General features: G+C 43.8%; 2 protein-coding genes across 5 annotated transcripts in view; one reads left to right on the plus strand and one right to left on the minus strand.

Moving 5' to 3' along the window:
* Positions 1-21,089, plus strand: part of VSIR (V-set immunoregulatory receptor) — a 199,722-nt gene extending 178,633 nt beyond the window's left edge. For both annotated transcript variants that reach the window (XM_069610727.1, XM_069610728.1), the window contains 2 exons: positions 17,140-17,321; positions 19,796-21,089. In XM_069610727.1, the coding sequence (XP_069466828.1) occupies positions 17,140-17,321; positions 19,796-19,839 (226 nt within the window). In that variant the 3' untranslated portion in view covers positions 19,840-21,089. The remainder of the gene's footprint in view (positions 1-17,139; positions 17,322-19,795) is intronic.
* Positions 1-23,083, minus strand: part of CDH23 (cadherin related 23) — a 3,939,560-nt gene that overhangs the window by 854,247 nt on the left and 3,062,230 nt on the right. The gene's annotated exons all lie outside the window — the stretch shown is intronic.

The following is a 23,083-nucleotide window of genomic DNA, read 5'->3' on the forward strand; positions in this document are numbered from 1 at the left end:
TGAAAGGAAAGGGGAGGAGGGGAGGAGGGGAAAAGAAAGGGAGAAGAGCTGTTACGACAGAAGGAAGAGATTTTGGAAGAACGATTAGCAGAATTAAGGGATGAGCAGAATACACTGATCAAGCAGCTCGAGAGAGGAAAGAGAGAGAGCATGGAAAAGGAAAGAAAGCAAGGATGAGTTGGACAAAATGAGGGAACGAACCGAGGAGAAAAAGAGAGAAGCAGAAAGGGTGAAGGCAGTAGCAGAAAGGGTATCCAGAGCAGCACTGCGTGACAAGAAAAGGGAAGAAGAAGAGAAAGAAAAGGAACTGGAAATATGGAGAGGGAGATTACTATCAGAAACGACAAGGAAATACGAAGAAAGAAGGATGATAGAGGGTATATTAGAGCGGGAAAGAGCGAAATGGGAAAGGAAGAAATAAGAAGAAAGGATAATGGAAAAGATGAGTATTGGAGTAATGGAGGAATTGAAAACGAAAAGAGAGGAAATTGGTAGAGAAATAGCAGAGAAAAATGAAGGGGAAAGAGAAGAAAGGAGAGGGGGGAGTGAAGTAAGGAGGTATGTATACAGGGAGACAGAAGTAGCAACCACATCAGCACCAAGGGGAGCAATTGGCAAAGAAGACAATGGAGGAACGGATCTAATAGACTTAAAAACAGTAACGATTAGGGGGAAAAAGACAGATTGGAGGTTGCCATTAATGGAGGACTTTTGCAGTGAGGAAGGAGAAGGGATAGAGAAGGAAGGGAGAGACAGTGAAAGGGAAAGCTTAGATAAATTATACATCACCCGGACAAACAGAGAATCACCATGGATCTGCAGGAGAAAGGAAGAACTGGAGGGAAGTGAGGAGGAAGAGCAAGGAATAGCGGAAAGGCAGACACGTGCAGCCACACCGTCACCATCCCGTCCTATATGCTCCACTACCTCACGCTCATTACGTGCAACATGCCCATCTAAACTCGCGCCCTTCCCAAACGAACTGACACCCTATGCAGGTAGGCTTAGAGACCTCCCTAGACGCAGGCAGGGAGAACGAATACACACGCCCACATTAAATAGAGGAAATGATAAAAGAAAGGGAAGAGTGTGAGGAGAAAATGTTACGAGCAATGTGGACCCCATTGACGACGTAGAAGACATGGAAGAAGAGGAGGGGTGTACGGATTCGATTGTGTGGGACCCAAAGGGCCAACAAGGACACAACCTAATGCCACTTCTGGAGAGGGGAGGGGTTAGACCACAATATGTCCCCTGGAAGCATGCAGACAAGGATAATATAAATTGCAGGCTCCCATCATTAAGTGGAGGTGCGGGCAAATGGATATATGAAATGGAAAAACACACCGCAGGACAGAAATTGGCAGTGGGGGATGTAAAAGGCCTTCTAATATCAATATTAGGGGATGCAGCGGATGACATCTGGAAGAGAGCGGGCTTCCCCGGGGTCACAATAACAAACACATCACACGATGGGGCACCATTCGCAAACTGCAGAAATGCATTATGGCAGGCACTGAGGGTACAGTATCCAGACACATCAGACATAGGAGCAATTACCTCACGCAAGATGCGTGAGAACGAAGATCCTGTTGATTATATCCAGGAAATTCAAGAGAAGTGGCGCATGGAAACTAGAGAACAATGGGACAAGACACCAGCAATATTGTACCATATACTAGTACAAGGGCTCCCAGAAGCAGTTCAGAAACAACTGAAGAAAGTAGTGGGGATGGAAGCAAAAGCATGGCCAGAAATACAACTGACAATAGTGCATCATTGTAGGACATGGCAAGAAAAAATGAAACAAAGGGAAGAGGATAGAAAAACAGAAGAAGCTAAACTAGTACAGAAAAAACGTACTAAATACACGATGGAAGGTGCACTAATAACTACACCTGCAACAATGACTCAAAGCCCCACACAAGTAGTGGCTGCACAAGATCCCTCCCAAATACAATCATCACAGACTGTAACACAACAGCTGCCGCCACTCCAACCATACACTACTAACATGGGAAGAGGATACTCAACGCCAGGAGCTGGGTATTATAATTACAACAGGGGAAGGGGAGGAATAATGAGAGGGAGAGGATACGGATATAACACACAACAGCAGGTGGGAGGACATAGAAATTCCTACCCCACCGGGCAACCAGTATACCAGGACAACACAGGAAGCTTTCCATGGCAGAACAGGGAACCACCGGTGTGTTGGATTTGTGGATTAGTAGGGCACATGTCACGCACGTGTAGAGTGAGACCAAGCACACCATCATGGAGTGAACAGGGAAAGCAAGGGCCCACACATGAACAGCAGGGCATCCAGCAACAGCAGACATTGCAACAGGGAAATGGACAGCAACTACTAGTAACACAACAACAGCCACAGACATATTCACTGCCACAACAACAGGTAGCGATAACACAACAACCCCAAGCACAGCAAGTACAGCAACCTGCACAAATCCAAGACCATAACATAACCTCTACCAATACACACCTACAGCAAACACAACTGGGTAGGGTGATGTCCTGGGACACAACCCTTACACAGGAAGTGGTCAATCATACCCTCAATAGGACAGCCCACAGACGGCCTTAGTGTGTCCCATCCTGTCGGTAACACCTAATAGTGCGGAGGAACCACGCATAGAGGTAACGATAGGTGACAAAAAATTATCATTCCTTGTTGACACCGGGGCGACCCGGTCTTGCATAAGGGAAGGTAAATTTAAGATGTCAGGTGAAGCCATGAACACCCAAGGATTCTCTGGGGCTAGGGGGTTGGTTCCCTTTACTGATAACATTCCCTTCTCAATAGGGGATTATGACATGTCAGTGCCACTTTTATATTCTAGGGCCTCACCAGTAAATATACTGGGGAGAGACATAATGAGCGGGTTGAATATGACGATCTCCTTTACGGAGGACGGCATAATTTGCTCCACTCCAGGAATTAACATGCTCGCTGCACGACAAATTATGAAAGCATACTGTGGACAGACAGTGATTAGGGCTGAGCCAGTAGATGGTGAACTGTTCCAGTATGGGACAGACATGGCATTTGCATGGATGCCAGGGATAGAAGGAAAGGTCTGGAGGAGGCCAGCAGCCTATTTGTTTAGACCAGAAACACCAGCCAATGAACCAGAAGGAAAGGTGATTTCAGTGAACATAGAGAGCATTATAGCAACCGCTGATTACATTGCAGTACATGCCCAAGACAGAGAAGGAAGAGCATGGAGGGCAGTGATAGCACTAGCAGAGGGATGTAGACTCACCCAGGTGTCAGACGAGGAGCTCTTCTCAGAAGAAAAGGAAGAGGGTGAAATGGTGTTTATGATGAGTGTGGAAATATGGCTAAGAGTGACGTACAAACAAGTGGCACAGAAAATTGCAATGGCACTTGAGGCACCCACATCCACCCCAGTTCCCTTCTTTGAGGAGGATATGGCAAAAGTACCCACATCATTATGGACTACTAGCCCCTATGACGTGGGGTGCATAAAAAGCATAGGGGGGGTAAGAATAAAATTGAAAAAGGGTGCAATACTCCCCAGAGTGAAACAGTACCCACTATCAAAAGAGGCAGATGAGGGCATATATGAAACAATAACGGCCCTTATAAATAATGGCATATTGGTCCCATCAGAATCACCATGCAACACAGCTGTATATCCAGTGTGCAAGGCTAAAGGGGGGTCTTGGCGCTTCATACAAGACCTCAGGCCTTTGAACAACATAGTGGAAGCAGAATACCCCATAGCAGCAAACCCGGCCACAATATTGTGCGGCATTCTAGCAGAGGCATCACGATTTACAGTGATAGACCTCAAAAATGCCTTTTTCTCAATACCCCTGCACCCAGACTCACAGGATCTGACAAGCTTCACTTACAGAAACACAAAGTGGAAACATACCAGATTGCCACAAGGGTACTGCGAGTCACCCTCAATCTTCAACAGAGTAATACAGATGGATTTGGGTAACATTGAAGTGGAAAGCACAGTGTTGCAGTATGTTGATGACATAATAATTTGCAGCACAAACGAAAGAAGATGCAGAGAGGACTCATTAAAGATGCTGACAATATTGGCTGAAAAAGGTTACAAGGTAGACAAGGAAAAGTTACAGTACTGTCAGGAACAGGTACTTTACATTGGTCAGCTCATATCCCAATATGGAAGAAAGATTGCACCACAAAGAGCACAGGCCATTTCAAAAACGCCATTGCCACAAACAGTGAGGGAACTGCAGCAGTTCCTGGGTCTGTGCAACTACTGTAGAGCATGGGTATTTGATTACAGCTCATACATAGGACCCCTACTTGAGGCGTTAAAAGAAGCTAACAAAAGGGAGAAAAAGTTGGGGTGGACAATGGAAATGAAAGAGGCCTTTGATGAACTGAAAGATGCAATATCAACTGCTCCGGTACTGGCCACCCCAGATTATGAACGACAATTCTTTATATTTTCACATTGCGACTCAGCAGTAATGAAAGCAGTGTTGGCTCAAAAAACAAGCATGGGCTACAAACCAGTAGCGTTTTACAGCGGCCACTTGGATCCTGTGATGTTAGGTCATTTCCCTTGCGAACAAGGTCTCGCCGCAGCTGCCTTTGCGGTAGAGAAAGCATCAGCAATCACCATGGGGTGCCCAACCACACTATTTGTGGAACATGCACTATTTGCAATATTGAACAAGCCTAAGTCCACACTAACCACGCAGAGGGCGTCAGGTTATGAGATCATCTTATCTAGACCAGAACTATCAATTGTTAGATGCAGCACGGTTAACCCTGCAAGGTTTATAGCAGAAGTAATTGAGGAAGGAGACTATGCACACGATTGTACGCAGACTACTGAAATGTACTCATGTACTAGAAAGGTTGAAGAGAACGCACTAGATGGAGGTGAGCTCTTGTTCATTGATGGGTCATCAACAATTGACCAAAGTGATGGGATAAGGAGAACTGGGGCAGCAGTGGTAAAAATGACGGAGGTGCCAGTGTGTGTGGAGATGAAATGCGTACAATTACCACAGCATTACTCTGCTCAAGCAGCTGAATTAGTTGCACTGATCTTGGCGTTGAAGGAAAGCTTTGACAAACGAGTGACCATATATTCTGACAGCGCATATGTCACGTCTACTGTCCACTCAGGGTTGTCCAAATGGAGAAGAGGGTTCAGGAGAGCTGATGGCACTCCAGTGCAACATGATCTCTTGTTGGCTGAACTAATTGAAGTAATAAATGACCCCCAAGAATTAGCCTTGGTCAAATGTACCGCACACACTAATGGAGAAGATCATATCTCAAAAGGGAATGCAGCAGCAGACGCACATGCGAAGTATGCTGCATATTTTGGTGAGATATGGAACCCCCCAGAGTCAGAGAGAGGGAGAGGGAGGGGAATAGCTAAGGAGATGTTGATAAGAGAAGGGTACACCCATCTCCCAGCCACACAGATAATGGAGCTACAAGCGGCTGCACCAATGGCAGAAAAAGAAATATGGGTAAAAAGAGGATGTACAATGTCACCAACTGACGCACTATGGCGCCAGGGTAATACTGGAAAGATGGTAATGCCACTGGCACTATTGAACACTGCCCTGAGCCAACTACACCACCCAGCCCACACAGGCAAGGAAGTCATTGCAGCACGAATTAGGGAAGATTGGTTCTGCCCCGAGTTAAATTCCCATGTGACAAATATTATCAGCAATTGTCTCACATGTCAACAGTTCACGGCCGGTCACACGCTGAAGGTGATAAAAGGTACTATACCCCGGCCAGAGGGACCCTTCCTACACATCCATATTGACTATGTTGATATGATCAACGTATGTCAAGGAAATAGGTATATGATTGTAGTAGTATGCCCATTCTCTAGGTGGATTGAGGCAGGGCCCTGCTCACACCCAGATGCATTCAGAGCAGCTAAATTTCTAGTGAGGGAGGTCTTTCCCAGGTGGGGAGTGTGTGAGGTACTGCGGTCAGATAATGGTCCGCATTTCGCCAATGAAATGTTCCAGCACATCACATCCTTACTGAATATCAAGCATAAATTTGCATGTGCATATCACCCGCAGGCCAACGGTGTATGCAAACGCCTGAATGGCCTACTAAAGGAGGCAATTGCAAAAATACAGCAAACAACAAAGAAGAGTTGGTTGTATTGCCTTCCGCTAGCCCTATTTGAGCTAAGGAATAGACCAGGCTCCGACCACCACCTCACCCCTCACGAGGTGGTGACCGGACGTCAAATGCGCCTTCCTCTGACGCCAACATCAAGAGCATTCACTGATTATGAAAACACTGCAACTGTTCTTGGTGATGAAATGTACCAATATGTGTCTTCTTTGATTACTAGTGTAGTGTTTGTGTCTCAACAGCTCGAGCGCATGCGGGGCGGGTCTAAGAGTGATCAACAAGAAGACGCGAATAAAGAATTGGAAAAAGAAAAACTGTGCAAAATTGCTAAAGGTGACCACGTACTACTCCGCAATTTCAACAGAAAGTGGAACAGCCCACGCTTCACTGGCCCCCACCTGGTAGAGGAAGTATCAACGAGAGCAGTAAAGCTACAGGACAAACGTGCCTGGAATCACCTACACGACGTAAAGATCTGCAAACTCCAGACCCGCCCTAGCGTCACCGACAGGGCCATTGGAAGAACAGCAACAGCGTCACCAACGGAGGAAGAGACTTCTACCACAGCTAACGGCCTAAGTGTCTCCCTACCCTACCACCCCCCAGATTCCCCAGAGACAACTACTGAAATAGAGAAGGGTAATTCCCATACCGCCCACCGCATGGTCACACGATCAAAGAGTAAAGAGACTTCCGCCAGTTGAGCCCTAAACCCTCTGCCTATCGACGTCCCTCCCACTGCAGTAATAACCCAACTGAAGAACATTATCTTGCACACATACACATGCAAACACTTGAATGTTCTCCTTTTTTCTCTCGCACATGCAGGTACCGTGTATTATTGTACTGCTAAGAAAACAGATAACTAACAAGGTTCACTGCCCAGGAGTAGATGCTACCCTCAGACGATAACTACCCTGAAGAATTATCACACCAATTTGTCTATCACATAAGTTTTGTCTATCACCAAAGTACCTGAAAAGGAGGAGGGTACGTGTCTACTACACAGCATTTCTCTTGGCCATAGAACAATCAATGCCCCACCTCCACCCATACTTGCCTGTCCTAAGAGATAGATCGCTTAGATTGGCATGGGAACAGCTCTTCGCCTGGGCACTGAACGACTACTTGATAGGGAGAGCTTGAAAACAACAACTAACACTAATAACAAGCATATTGAGAATTTTCAGGCGGGCAACTTTAACGTCGCAAGAATTAGCTGCCAGACTGTAGCAAGGTAAGAGCAAAAATGCCGGTGAGATTAGCCTCTGTAATAAAGATGATAGGGATTTTGATGATCACCGGGTTCTTGGCTGCCTCTGTATGGCAGAACAGTTATGCTATCAATATTTTGGCTGTACCCAAACCTAATATACCCCCACCCCCGGCTGCAACAGGTGTTACGTCAGGTGGTACTAGCAAAATTCCACACAAGGGAAATAGAGTTAAATGCAGCACATACTCAGACAATAAAGGTATTGACAACTACATACAAGATTCAGCACATGTCTCGAACAACCTGTGGTACCAACACATGACTCAAATAGGTAAGCAAACAACAATAGACAGCTGCTAACTCTGCTCATTGATCCCATACGCCATGAGCGCTTCCCGAACTTTCGTTGCCTTTGAAATAGATGAAAAGACAGCACGATGTATAATATACCTGGCACTGTTCCAAACGAAAGGGAGATTTCAAGGGAACACTGTGCACCTGGTATGGAAAACACGAGACACATACCCGTACGAAAATAACTTCCTCAAGGTCTATTTGAGTTACTACAAGGCCAGTTTGCATGCTGAAGCATTCAGATACATAACAAGTGGCCCTGAAAAAGGAGAAACAAAGAAAGTAACACTACAGTACCTACCATGTGATTGGTACGCCACTGAAGTTCCTGGTAAACAAGGATGTTGGGAAAGACCACTGATAATAATAACGGGGAAGGTGTACCTGGGTGACAAATGGGACATAGGAGTGGTTGGCAGCAACATGGTAACGAGAGAGGATACTACAACTATTGCTGAACACAAAAACAGATGTTGGATGACTTGGGTCAAGTACGTACCCATGCTAACGTGGATAGAGAAGGATGAAGACCCAATAACAATACTGCCGCTGACTGCACCTAAGGTATGCTACCAACATAAAGGAGAAGTGGACGTGGGATACAACACCAACTGTGCAAGCGTGACGGAGTTACCTGAGGGGGGAGCAGGAACAGCAGTAGTAATGGACCATTACTGGGCCTGCGGAGACAAGGCATACCACACACTGCCCCCTCTGTGGAATGGTATATGCACAATGGTACACGTTAATGTGCCATCACTAGTGGTGCCCCAGAAACATGTGAATGTGGCGAACTTCCCCAAAATGGATGAAGGAAACAAGAGGAAGAAGAGATCTGTACAACTTCAGAAGGGGCCAGAGAACCAAAACAACGGCAACAACACTGTCCTGAATAGAAAGAAAAGACAAGGAGAACCTCTGACGGGAAATTACCTATGGGGAAGGTCGGAAACAGCACTCACTTGAATCCCGCCAGAACACAGACTATTCAGCAGAGCAGCAATGTTCTTCTCCTCAATAATACATCCGGGACTACAGGCTTACGCAAATGCAAAATGGCTCCAGATAACTAGATGGGAACTAATGATGACAATTAATTCTACAGTAAATGGATTCAACGCAATAAAAGAGGAACTACGAGCAGTGAGGATGGTAGCACTACAGAACAGATATGTACTGGACCTCCTCACAGCAATGGAAGGAGGAGTTTGCGCAAAGATAGGACAATCATGCTGCACATTCATTCCTGCTAACGATGCTGACAATGGTACACTGACAGAAGCAGTGTCACAATTGGCCCAGATGCACTCCAAAATGATGGATGAAAGTAAAGGTGTGAAAAAGGATGAGAGCTGGTTTTCGATATTATGGTCATGGATGCCATCTTGGCTGTCAGATGGACTGAAGATTATAGTTGGATGCATTATTTTGGCTGGAGCTGCACTGATCATAATAAGATTTTGGAAGGCCCGGAAGGCACGCACCACAGACGAGATGATCGAAATGGTTGGTATGCACCCCTTGATGCCAGCAGATGACGGCCAACACACAGGCCAAATAATAAAAGGGAGAGAGAAGTTGCGCAACCAGATCATCACCAACCACCTGGACCCACCATCTGTGAAGCTCGAAAACCCAAGAAACCCAAGGAGCTACATAGGGAAATGGGTATACTGCACACCTGGAGGAACCTGTGTATATATGTATTGGTCATTTGAAGACCATGTTAACCACTATGGACATTTGGGAGTAACTAAAATATGGAGAGTGAGAGGAGATAAGGAAAAGGATATGTTTGTGGTCGACAAGTCGACCAGAGGGGGGACTGAAGTAGGAGAATGGAACAAAAGGCTCCCACCAATCCCCTCTCACCCCTGGCCTAGAGGATCACGGCCCAGGCACCCGTCACGAGAGGAGTTTGCCCATTTACCAGATGACCAAATACCCTGGTACAGGAACATACGGATGTGCCCACCCGCCTGCCCACCAGCCTGCCCTGCCCATGCCGACACCTGCGGCATGGATGGACTCGACTGAACCATCCAGCACTAAATCAACACATCGTTAGAGATGCCATGACGACCTGGCCAATGGTCAGCACACCCGTGCAAACATGCACACTGGACACTCCCACACCAATCCACACGAAGAACATACTCAGTACTATGACGTAGCTGACGGACACAACCACGGACGTGCATCTTTATTATTTTTCACATAGGCTTTTCAAAATGCAGAAACGCAAGACGCACAATGAACTCATCTAAAAAGCTTGCTCACACTTCTCCTAAACCCATGCGCCATAATGAGAAATATAACGAAGACACGATACTGGGGATAAAGCAATATAATACCATAACCTAAAGCGCCTGTGTATCAAACGGCTCCACCTATCCACCAGGCCCAAGTAGGCCGCAAGCAAGAGCTTCCATGAACATTGAATGAGCAAGAGTTCGGTTGCTGACCCTGCAGAATGAGCCCGGCGAAAGCAGACAGTCAAGGGCACAATGTTGCAAACTCGCATGCCGCAAGCCGACGCCAAGGTCACACCTGCAAATTAAGCCAGGCACACAGTGGAAAATGCAATATTAATTGTGCAGAATTCTGCCTCAACCACGGTCCCACCTCACGTGACCAAGCCGAACCTGACAGGGTGCCAGGCCCAGGAGGAGGGAGGCGCCTGGATCCCCCGTTTCAAGACACAGGCAGATACAATTAAGCGACCCAATGGACATCTGCGGCGGTGGGAGTAGTCGGCCTTCCAGCATATGAATAAATCCTCACATTGCCTGCACATACCCATAGTGAAACATTGTTGCAAATGACAGGTGCACCGCGAGCTGGGAACAGCGATGGTCCCAGACTGGGGGGCTCGCGAGTGGACCAATCAGAACATGGGGCTCTTATCACTGACACCATTAACATTGACCAATCCTCAGGGGTCTTCATGTAACAATTTTCATGTATCAAATTGAAGGGACAACCCAAGTATACCACCTGACTAACCCTCGACCACTAATAATGCTCTCTATACGTATGCTATAATAACCCTACCACTCGAGGAACCAATCCAGAGTGGCGATAGGTTTTTTGCTAACTCTCCCAGGTGACGCAAGTAGCGCGTCATACTATAGGTAAAAAGGGCCTGCGAGCCCCACAATTGAGAGAGAGTGTCAGGACGGACGCGTACGATCCTTGACCCATCCCTGCCGTTTTGTTTAATAAACAGCAGAAGCACCTTCTTGCGTGTGTCTCATACTCAATTTTTTGGGATATACGGGAGGAGTTGGGGCCTCCCTGCCCGGAGGTCCGCGGACGGCCCAGCTGACCCCGGGAGAATTTCCCCCCGACAATATCATCAGCAGACGAGTAGAACAGTAGTCTGCATTCTCTAATGATGTCAGCCAATAGTTAAACATACAGGTTAAAGAGAAGAGGAGACAAGGCTGACACCTGCGCGACTCCACAGGATAACTCCACAAGAAGAGAAATACAAGCTTGAAAGGAGACTGTTTGAGAGCGGCCTTCCAGGAAATATCTGAACCATGCAAGGAGGGGAACAGGAAACCAGCTCTCTCCAGCCTAGTCAGTAAAATGTCATGGTCTACCGTATCAAAAGCCGCTGAGAGATCCAGGAGAGTAAGTACTCCGGTCTCGCCGTGGTCCTAAAGCAGCACAAGGTCGTCTAGCAAAGATATCATTACGGACTAAGTCCCCATCTTGGGACGATACCCAGATTGAAACGGGTGCAAGCAGTCATTATCCTCCAGGAATGTAGAGATCTGTGGGGTAATCACTCCCTCAAACATCTTCATCATTATTGGAAGCAAGGAGATGGGCCTGTAATTTGCAGGCACTCGAGGGTCAGAATTAGTTTTTTTCAAGAGGGCACGACCACTGCATGTTTGAGGGCGGTCGGAACAATGCCCATTGAAAAAGAGTACTGCAGTGCATCAGTCAACATGCCAATAGCCCTTTGAGGAAGAGCTTTCAGAGAGAATTGTTAAAACTGTTCAACAGCATGCCATTCATGGCATTAAAACACCACGCTTATATTCGAGATGATATTATTCGAGATGACATCATTCAATAACAAGAACTTCAACCAGCATTTACTGCTCAGAAAATGATTGTTAAACAAACGGGCTTGTGGAAACGTCATTAAATGTGACTCCATTATGCATCCATGTAGAGTTAGACGTTTACTCTAAAACCATTTGCAACATCTGCATCTGAATTTGATATCTATGCCTTAAAATGTTCATGTAGACAATTATATTTTGGACCAACGAAACGTCAGCAAAAAGAACATATTACTGAGCATAAATCATATATTCGAAAAAGAAATACTAAATATTCAGTTGCTTGTCATTTCTAATAAATATAGCACCATTTTATGCATGCTGCAATAAATCTTGTAAACACAGTGTTGGCCAGAGCAATGCCAGAGGTTAAGATTCATTCTAAACCTTCCAGCCATCACCTTTTTTGTTTTGCAATAAATCTTGTTACAACATTAGGTGGGTAGGCATTTGCATAACAGAGTGCTAGGCCTAATTGTAAAATAATGATCCCCCAAATACATCACTTTTCAGAGGATCGGGGTATCATAATTTTGGGCAAGAGGCAGGCGTGTTACTCTCAGCCATGCCTGGAGATATAATAATAATAGGCATTTATAAAGTGCTATGAACCCTCAGGCATCTGACCACTACTGATGATTACCCACAGTGTGTGCTACTCATTTCTCGACCTCAGATGGATGAAAGGCTAAGTTTGGCATCGCTGGGATTCAAACCTGCGTCAGCAGGCTCTGCACAGATGTCAACGCAAGCGCTCTACTCGCTGTGCTATCTGACCAGCTAATTGACCAAATTAATGTTTTGTCAATTAAAGAGGTTCAGAATAAGGTTGGTGAATGGAGAGGGTTCTTTCTCCATGGTGCTTACAATGATAAGGGAAAGGCTTCCTGGAATCAAAGGATTTTGTCTGGCTTTCCAGCATTTGATGCAATTTGCAATCTAAAAATGAACATTCATTTGTAAATATTTGTGTCCGCCCTGTTGACTTTTTTTTTACCTTTGTGTGCTGCGGCACCAGCTAGCACGCCACCACTGGCATATCATTTGTCTGCTCCATTTGATGTCCAGAATGCTCTGCACAGAATGGCATTAGGACTCTACGATTTGCCAGTCAGTCAATTTACCTTTCTTCGATAGAAAATCATTTTGGTAAACAGATAAAAACAGTAAAAGACATTCACAAGAGCATAATAACTTATCAACATATTTAAAAACAGGCACAAATATGGCACATGCTGAAGGAGTCATGAATACAATACAAGATTCAAATAGTTAATAGAAAGGTCTAAAATGAGACCACTTATATTGGAACACCTACTTAAAAAAGAATAATAAATCATCTATTGTGTGCTTGGGTATTTCCTCAATATAACGTAAAGCTGCAATGCAGGGAATTCATGGGCATATGTCCAGAAAACCTATTTATTGGGTATTTATGATGTGTCTATACAGTAAAAAGTGTTTCACTGCGCAACAAGACAAAGGGGGGTGAGGAGACAGGGATGAAGAAAAACCAAAAATGGTACAAACTAGGCCTTGTGTCATTCGGATTGTGCAAGTACAGTAACAAGAAGTTCGGGGGAGACCGGAGGTGGGATGTGCTGGTCAGGCCGGAGAGGGCCCAAGTTTGTCCTCATGAGCAACACTGTATGGGTGTACTTAGCAACTAAAGTGACTTGAGCCGAGCCACCTGTTTTCATACATTGAGCAAGGGAATCAATCATGCTACGATTATTCCTTTGTAGAAATATGGTCTTTAAATACAGTCTCCTCAAATTGTAGTATAATGGACCCAGTAAAACAAAGCGGGCAACTGTTTCACTGACTCACAGAATGGGCATTTATCAGATTTAGACGGGTCCCAAGTATTTAATACACTTGGAAGGGGGGAGTATGTCAAACCTAAATATGATAAAGAAGGAGCAAGCTTAATTTGGTATTAGATGGTCTAAATACAATGTGTAGCCGCAGTTGTTCTTTCTTCTCCCAGTACCATGTGATGGATGATTAATTAACAATATTAGCAAGAATGTGCTCTTCCTACCTAGCTTTGATTGCAGAATTTACAAAAATGTTTGTATCTTTCCCAATCAAAAAAGCTTGGGACCAGAGCTCAGGGTGTCTAATGCAAGATGTTAGTTTGTGATACATTTGCACCATGGCATTGTAAACCCACTATTTTGCCCCAAGATATTTTGGAGGGCAGAGCTATGCATAGTAAGGGATGGAGATCCCCATTGACGTACCCAACATACCAGCGGCTTTAATATAAGCAATTGGTCAATGCCTATGATGTGATGTGCAGGTCTATCTGTGTTACTCCTATTTGACAATTTCCTCTGGCTATTGTTATCTGCCAAAACTCAATAAAACTATACAAAAATTGTTACAGGATAAAAGTAAAACCTTTCTTCACATGATTAGTGCAAACATGAATTTAAAAGATTTGACTGACGGCAAGGCGTGTGTCTTTAAACACCATGCTGCTGTTCAACTACGACCACACGGGATGTTCTAGGGGTCTATATGTCACAAATTGCTAGAGACCTTTAAGCGCAGCACAATACTCTAAGCCTGTCAGTATGGGAAAAGAAAACGAAAAATATCCTCTTTTGTTCTTAAAACTCTTTACGCAACAAGTTAATTATGGAAGATCATGCTAAAGAAATACTGTTCCTTAATTATGTCCCTAACATTCCTCGGAGTGAGTGATGCACTTGAAACAGAATCATCATTGGGTGCTGATAAATCCCTTCCTGGTTTTTTTTCCCTCTTTTCTCCATTGCTGCCTGAATGTCGGGGTAGAAACCACGAGAACGACCATTTTACTAGTAAACAAACGGTGCTTCGGCCTTTCTATCCCTCAGTTTAGCAGAAGTGCCAGTAGCAGCCAGTGAATGTTTTATGTGGAGGTGCGCCGTTTCCCAAAAATAAGCACGAGCAAGCAAGCATCGTGATGGAGCCCGAACCAACCAAAGAGGGTTAAATGTGTTTAAAATAATGATTTCAAGTATTGCATTTTACAGCACACTTTTTGTGAGAAAATTGGTAAAAAGCCACACAGTTTACTACCAGTTGTGTGCATGGGTGTTCCTAGGTCTGGAAAAGATCTGGGGCTACACTAATGTCGGAACTGTCGAGATTCAGGGCTAGCTAGTCTTTTCGTTGTAGCTCCTGAGCTTCTATCCGGGACTACAACCAAAAGACCCGGGGCTATAGTCCCCTCAAAATCACCCCACACCCCCCTAGCAATGCCTCTGGTTGTGTAGATGAGCACATGAAAAACCCCAGGAGATTCTAAGTCTCCCAACAGTGCAAATGATAATTTTCCTTAGTGTTGTCCAACACATTTTTATGATGCCTTTGCCTGCTATATGTGCCAGTATTCTGCTAGTGTAAAAACATTGTTATGCTGGCTGTGCTCATACAGGTCCATACGGACTGCAAAATACATGCCGATATTAACATTTGTGAGCATGCTCTGGTTTGCTTTGTCCACAATGCCAATAATGGTTCTATCGGAAAACAAGTGCATGCTGGCTGTAATTCTGTAGGCCAGTATAGACATATAGCAACACTCATCATGTTGGTTTGCCCCTAATGCTTGTAATACATACTGTGCCATTGTAAGAAAACATATCCTTACTGGCTGCACCAATGTAGGCCAGTATGGCCATGCAAGAACACTCATGCCAGTTAAAAATACCATGCCACTGTAAGAGAAAATGTCAATACTGGCTATACGATATAAGCCAAATGCCCCGCATCCTTGTATGACCTCTTAAGCATGCATGCTGTGTTACTTATAAAAGTGAAACCACATTTCCCTGTGCAGTGAAAGTTAGCCCAGGAGTGTTTCTTCAGCTGGTTGCTGCAGAGGTTTTAGAGGCTGTACAATGATTGTTTATATATTTATGTACATTTTATATGTTATTCATTTAAGGTATTCTATTTTTCGTATGTACGCAAAAGGCTAGTTATATAAGCCATGTGCACTTAATAATTATTTTTTTTAAAGCCCTTTCACTGTACCATAAATTCCTGAGGACAGAGAACAGGGGTATTTGGATCATTATTTGACTTCTGTCTAAATTTCGTCTTTTGGGAGATCAAGCTGATGTTTGGGACGTGGAACCATGGTTGCCTTGGTAGAATGCACAAAGTAGAAGACTAGGGGCAGAGGTGCTGCCAGTGGGCATATGCCATCTTAGATAGACAGGATGGATGAAGTGAAGGATGGGCAAACAAACGAACAAGTCACTGTAGGCACACATCAGAGACGTGTTCATGCCAGGATATCAGTGCCTCTTAGATTTACTGATCCCTGCCAACAATATTATTGGTGTGTTATTGCAGGTGTGCTTATTAAGGGCTGTGCAGGGCACTGAGCTCCTGCTATTAACATTTGTACAGAGAGACATTACATATTAGAACACCTCTTTTGTACTTCATGAAAACAGACAGATACATCTGCTGTTTGGTTGCCCCTGCTGGCCAGTGCCCTAGGCAGTTGCTTAGTTTCCATGTGCCCTGTCCTTCCTTTGCTGCTCTTCTCCTCCTCCCTAGCTCACATTGGTGACATTCAGCATAACCCTGCCTCTCGGCTGTCGGTAATGCCCTCTTGCCAGCCTTCCATATCCACTCTGGGTTAGTCATCCGTGGCAGAGCTCAAACCACAGCCATTCTGGAGGGTACTAATAGCTTTATAAACCTGCTCTGCTGTTAACTCAAACCACCTAGAATGGCCAATCCTGTAGATCTGGAAATGTATAGTTACTTATGGATGCCATTATAGACTTCCTTTCAGCCAATTTGTATATTCAAAGTAGTCTATACTCTCTGGTATAGTCCTCATTCCATACATTCTGATTTGAGCAGCAGCCTGAAATCATCCACTTTCTTTTTCTGTTGTACAGCTCCACATGCTAATAAATCACTGTATAGACCTTGGGAAAGATCACAATCACTTGGTGTAAGGACCTTCCACAACTCACATCCATCAGCTTCGCCTCAGGCAATATCTTTGGATTCTGACCCAGCAGCCAGTCTATGAGGCTTAATTATTAAGCTGTTTGTTAGAGGGCTAAAGCGTATTCAGAAATTAGATTTGTAATGCCATACTACCAATTTTGGGAAAATCTGGTACATTCAAAAAGTCAGAAATCAACATTTCAATCTTTTCCGTCTGGTAACAGAAGCAGCTGCAGATTACAGGGAATCAGGCAAATAATATAGATGTGAATTTGGGAGATGGCTTTGGCAATGTCTTGCTTTTGATGCTGTGGAGGTTACCAGATGTAATTGGATGTTGACAATATTCTGTTCTCTTTCAGCAATGCTCAAGGCATAGAAAACCCAGTATTTGACGAGGCACCAGGTGGAACTGCACAACCAAAGCCACGACTGAATTTCATGGCCAGCCGCCAGCCATCCGAATCAGGTCGCCACCTCCTATCCGAACCTAACACGCCTCTCTCCCCTCCAGCCATCGGTGATCTGTTCTTCCCATCATTAGGTATGTTGCCTGCATTAAGGATTATACGGTATGTCTAAGACAGAAGGATATTTGCCTGTAACCTTTATGTGGGGGCCTTGATTGGCTCATTTCTCACCCTATGGAAACGTCCAAAAAAGTGTCCGATTTGCCAAAACCTTTTAAACATTTCTGTTTTGCTTTTTTGGCTCCAGAGAATTACATTTTGGTATATGTCTCTGCCCCCATTTAATCATTTGACTGCGAACCTCTCACATGCTATCCTTGGCAATACTGACGAAAAGATGGTCTTGAAGAAATACCAACTTTCATCAGAAAATTTGACTTTTTACTTTTTAAGGAAAAACGGTTGATGTTTAGGTCTGAATTTTAATAGAGTATTTAGTTTAGCATCATACTTTGATATGAGATTGGGGATTATTGTCTTAAATTCCATCAAAATGTGGGGAATATCAATTTTCTGCACAGGCAAAATGGCTGAATTCCCGCAGAGTGGAATTGTCCAGTTTCTGACATTTCAACTCTCAAGAGGAATTTCCCAGGTTTAGGCCCCTTTTTATTGACAGAATCTTAGTCAATTGATTATGCATGCATTATCCCCAGAAAGTGAAACGTGGGCACTGCTTATTCCAGACACCTTACCATTAATTGGATTTGCTTTTACCGAGGAATATTCGATGGTACTTTGAATGTTGAAGGTTAGAATTCTATTCACATGATGGAAACATACACAGCACCCTCTCTGCCTCTCCTCCAATTGCATTATTTGGTTTAGACAGTGATATTGTCAGCCTCAAATGCAAAGAGTAAGTTCCAAGATTTTGCTGGAACAAGGACATTTTCTCGAACAACTTCCATTTGAAAATAGTTTAACGCAGTAGAATATGTTGCTTGCGGCCTGCAGTTTAGTAGTTGGCATGTAAGAGCCCTCACATCGTTTGCGACCAGGAACCTGGCCCTAAATATGTTTCGTGCCTTCTGAGGAGCTGTAAAACTGGGCTTGATGAGGGGGATCCAAGGTTCATAGTAGCTCTCGTTTCCTGGTGCAATTAACTACTGCACAGTCCTAAATCTACTTAGAGTAAAGTTTCAAAGCCCAATAAATAGCCAACGAATAATGCTTTTGTTTAAGCTATATTTGGCTTTCTGCGGATTCGTGCCTTGTAATTGGTTAATTTTTGTAATTGGTTATTTATAACACACTTAATACCCAGAGGTTTCTAAGCACGGATCTAACTGGTGTTGCACCACATCATCTTGCTTCCGCGTGTTGCCCATGAGCTATCCTCCCGAGACGTCTATAGAGAAAGGATCTATCGTATTTCATGAACTGCTTGTGTTTGGCCTTTATACATTCTTCTAGTATCTTGGCTGAATTTATTGTCCAATTATAAACCATCAATTTGATTCCTTGTATTAGCAACTCATGATGTTTTGCTTAAAAATTAAACATGTTGTATTTTGTTTATAAAAGACAAAACATGTTGAACGTATCAACCTCTACTTTGAGGAAAAATAGCACTATCTTTTTCATTAGTGATTCCTCTATTCTTCACAATGACTGCAATTTGTCCTAGGGGTTGCTATTCATTTAACATTATTGCATAATGTTAATATTTGATTGATGTATGTATTCTGCCTCTATGTGCAGTTAAATGTCCTCCATCTTGATGAATTCGTTCTTCTTTTCTATTTGTTGTCAAATTGTTCTTGTTCCATTTGAAAAGAAGAAGGAAGGACCCCCAAAGGCAATTATTCGACAAAGTCCCAGAGGACAAACGGTGCACATGATCCTCTAAAAGAGAGTGCTGTGCGCATGTTGTGATCACCAAGCATTTGTGAATGTCCCGTATGGCCATGCAAGTATGTTTCAAAAGTGTCAGAGGAAGCTTAAGTCCGTGTGTACACCGGACAGAGGTGCACAAGCCTTCACAAGGCACAATGCTCAAAGGTCAGCATGTACATGGAGCGTACGGTGGCCTTGTGGCTTACATCACGAGAAACCTGGTGGAAGTAGGCTCTGTGCACACGGTGTGGAGAAAGAGGCGCCATGCTCACTAATACTATCAAGAAATGTTGACTCGGGAACTCTAATTACATGTAATGTTCCCATTGAGAACATTATGCATGCATAAGGATGGCATATACTCCTTTCTTAGAAACATTCAGAAAGACAAAGGACTTTACCCAAGCCAAAAGTAATCTAATGCACAGGAATTTGCACATGCATTATACTATGAACATCTCTTAAGTGCCTTTGCCAATTTTTCCATTATGCTTTGTGATTATCTTTATGGCTATTGTAGCACATATATATTAGCCAACGTATTTGTATTTTTGTTGTCAGCAGTACAATTTCTTTTTTGACCTGTCATTTAAAACAATCCACACTGCTCCAGCACTCATCTAAACCCATTGCAAAACATAGAACGTGTTTGGGACATTCACACTACATGGCGGGTTTAACTATATCTGTGTTTTTTTTTACATCACAGAACCTGTTCCGGATTCTCCACCTTCAACTATTGTTAAGATATAACTGGACCCTGGATGAAGGACAAGACAGTACCAATGTGCACTGACTTCATGTTCAAAGCACTATGCAAAGGCGTCACCTGCAGCATAGGTGAACAAGGACCTAGCATCGTGCTGCCTCCAGCAGAAGGACAGGGCGCTACACTTTCCTACAAGTGCCTCGTAGCGACACAGCTTTTCATGAATATTTCTTACATTTAAAGAATTAAAAAAAGACTTTAAAAAAGCTTATGCAGTTGCTTAAAATAAACTGAGGAAAAGATGCAGAGTTATTCTTTTTCATATTAAGCATTCACGATCTTTGTCCACCGCTTCTCTTTTGGGGGAGAATAGGACATGGCTCGGATATTGTTATACGGGATGATCTTGTAGCAGTAATATTTGGAAAAGAACTCTTGAAAGTTTTCCAGAACCCACATTTGAAGTGAAATGAAAGTGCCTTTTCTCATTAGGACAATTGTATTTGAATGTGGTATCAAAACTGGAGGGCCAACGTGTACATGTTTCTTGGCTTTGGCGCAGGATTCACCAACGACAAGGCCCTGGAGAAGCAGTTGGCTACCAGAGGGGAGCAGCAAAAAGACCCCTAGAAACATCAATAATGGTTTCACTGCTGAGTTCCTCTGATGGTGGAAAAAGAGCTCTTCGGGGCGTGCCGGCGATCGCAGGAATTCTACCCTGAGTCCTATAAAAATGCAGTGAGGTTTGGACATATTGGGAAAGTGGAATAATAAGATGGAAGCCTAAACACAGGAAACTTCAAACACAATTGTCTATTCTGGACTATTCAAACCATGCGGAGCAATGCATTGTGGAATCCGGGATATGTGGATATCTATTCCGCCCCCAGGAAGTGCACTGGGCATTATTTGTATTGAAATCATTGAAGGTGTCTTAACACAAGTATAGAAAATCATTATAAAGAAATGTCTAGATACTAGGTGCACGCAAACCTTACAAAGAATGACGATCCCACTGAAATTCATGGACATTAACTAAAACTGGTTGTGTTTAGTAAAATAATGGTGATGGCTCCAGTAGAAAGACGTGAGCAAAAGTACATTTCTTCTCAAGAAAGCTAAGACTGGATGTTTTGTATGGTGCACTTGAACGGATAAAATACTGCCTGGGGCATTCTTTTTACATTTTTCAGGTTTTTATAGAGTATCATAGCACTGCATATTTCAGCGCCTCTAGGCATTTTTTGATGCTGCTTAACATGGAAAATTGCAATTAAAGATTGTGTTCACTAAAGAGTTGGACTTTGTATTTCAATCCAGTAAAACAAATTCATTTTGGGACTTTAAAAAAAAGTCTTGGTAGTTCTTGCTGTGTTCCGTGTTTGTTGCCTGTGAGGTCTTTGGAGCCAGTCCTGCATCAGCGCCTCATTGGGAGGCCTGCTGCAGTTTGGGGAAAGTTGCTAGCGCCTAGGGAGAGCATTGTGTTTCACTGTTACAGGTATGTAACCATTTCCCATTACATAGGCGAGGCATGGTTGAATGGGCACTTGTGCATGACACAAAGGGCGTTGAAATGGATTCAGGTTTGCCTTCAGAGACAGTAGAAGTCATTGTATGTAATGCAGGCGTGGCCCCATGATTTTAGTATTTCTCCATCTAACATGTGGAGACAGCTAACTCCTATAGTCACATCAAATCAATGGCTTTGCTTTAAAGATGTGTCCAGCCCAAGGACAGGGTTAGTTCCTACCTGCGAATAATGTGGCTCGTCATAAAGCCAGCAAGTTGTCTCAGCAAATTAAATGAACACAGGTTTGATTCCTTGCAGGGCTGATTTAGACTTTTATCCATCTGCGTTTGAATGATTCAGTACGATGTAGCAATCACCTCCGCATTGGGGGTGCACTTGGCCAGTAATGGCCTGCCAGCCTGAGCCTAGGCAGGCCCCAGTGAAGCGAAAGCCTCAGCGAGGCTTCAGGGTCGCTACCCGCCAGGTACCCCCCCCCCCCACACATGGGAGTGATAGATATTCGAACCCCGGGGTTCCTTACAGAGAGCACTTTTTTATTGGAGATGGGCTCTGCGCATATTGCTTGAGCCGAATCCCCAGTAAAAAGAAAAACAAGATGGCCACTGCCATTGTAAATAGAAAAGGAAATAAGTCAGTTTTCTATGGCCGATGCCAAGGACATGACGGAAAACCGCAACTGGAGCAGAAAGCTCCTGTCCAGCAGGTAAGTGGGTAGGGAGGTGGAGTAAAGGTGTGATGTACTCTTAGCGGTGGGGAGGCAACATGCAAGGGCTAGGGAGCCATTTAGACAATCAAGATGTTGGCACCCGGGGAGCGATCCCAGTTGGACGGAAAAATGCAGGCAACTACACTGTCAGTTTTCTCATGTGTTTGCAGCCACCTGATTGGCTGAGTACCCTTGCCCGGGTGCGAATTGCACAATTGGGTAGTAAAAACACATAATTGTTACAGCACTTAAAAAAGGGGAAGCAATGCCTCATTATTCAATGGATAACAGCATGATATTGTTATGAGGTATCTAAGTAAAAACCAAAATGGGCACGGTATATGTTTTGAGAATATAGACTTATGTAACTTTTACAAAAAAAATTACTCTGAGATGACACATCAGTACCTACTGCAGAATTGGCCAGCATCTCACGTTAAACATTTGGAGTCATTTCAGTAGCTAAAATGTTCAGTAGTCTATAACATCCCTTTGCATAATATTGGAACAGAAGATATGCTTTAAGTAAGCATATACTTGTGTGATTAATAAACATATTACCATCCATGGTGAATGACTTTTTTCCAAGTCCAAAGTGAACATATTTCAGCAAAACTAACTGGTATTTTTGCAACCTTTTCACTTTTTCCTGTAAAAAAATCCTCATATTGCAATGGCAATTGAAAACCCATTCATCATATGTCCTTTAATGCAGTATGTTGCAGACGGAAATTATACAGACATCATTGGACCAGTCGCAACAACACAACCATGCTAGTTGCTTTCAGTCTCTCTGTATAGACAGCAACTATTTTGTCAAGGAGACGGGGAACTGGCATCTGTTGAATCATGCATGAATCATGCATGATGTGGCCAATCAAGCAGGCTACAGTTTTCAGAAATGCACATACAAAATGTTCCATGGAGTGGGGTGGCAGATGATGCCACTACTTTACTCACTTCTTTTCAGACTAATCAAATTGTAAGGGATGCTTTGGATGGGTTTGAGCCTGGGCCACATATAGTATTATGTTTAAAGGTGTGAAGGCAG

This window comes from Ambystoma mexicanum, chromosome 8 (genome assembly GCF_040938575.1).
Source record: "Ambystoma mexicanum isolate Mex_15411 chromosome 8, UKY_AmexF1_1, whole genome shotgun sequence".
Taxonomy (NCBI): Eukaryota; Metazoa; Chordata; class Amphibia; order Caudata; family Ambystomatidae; genus Ambystoma; species Ambystoma mexicanum.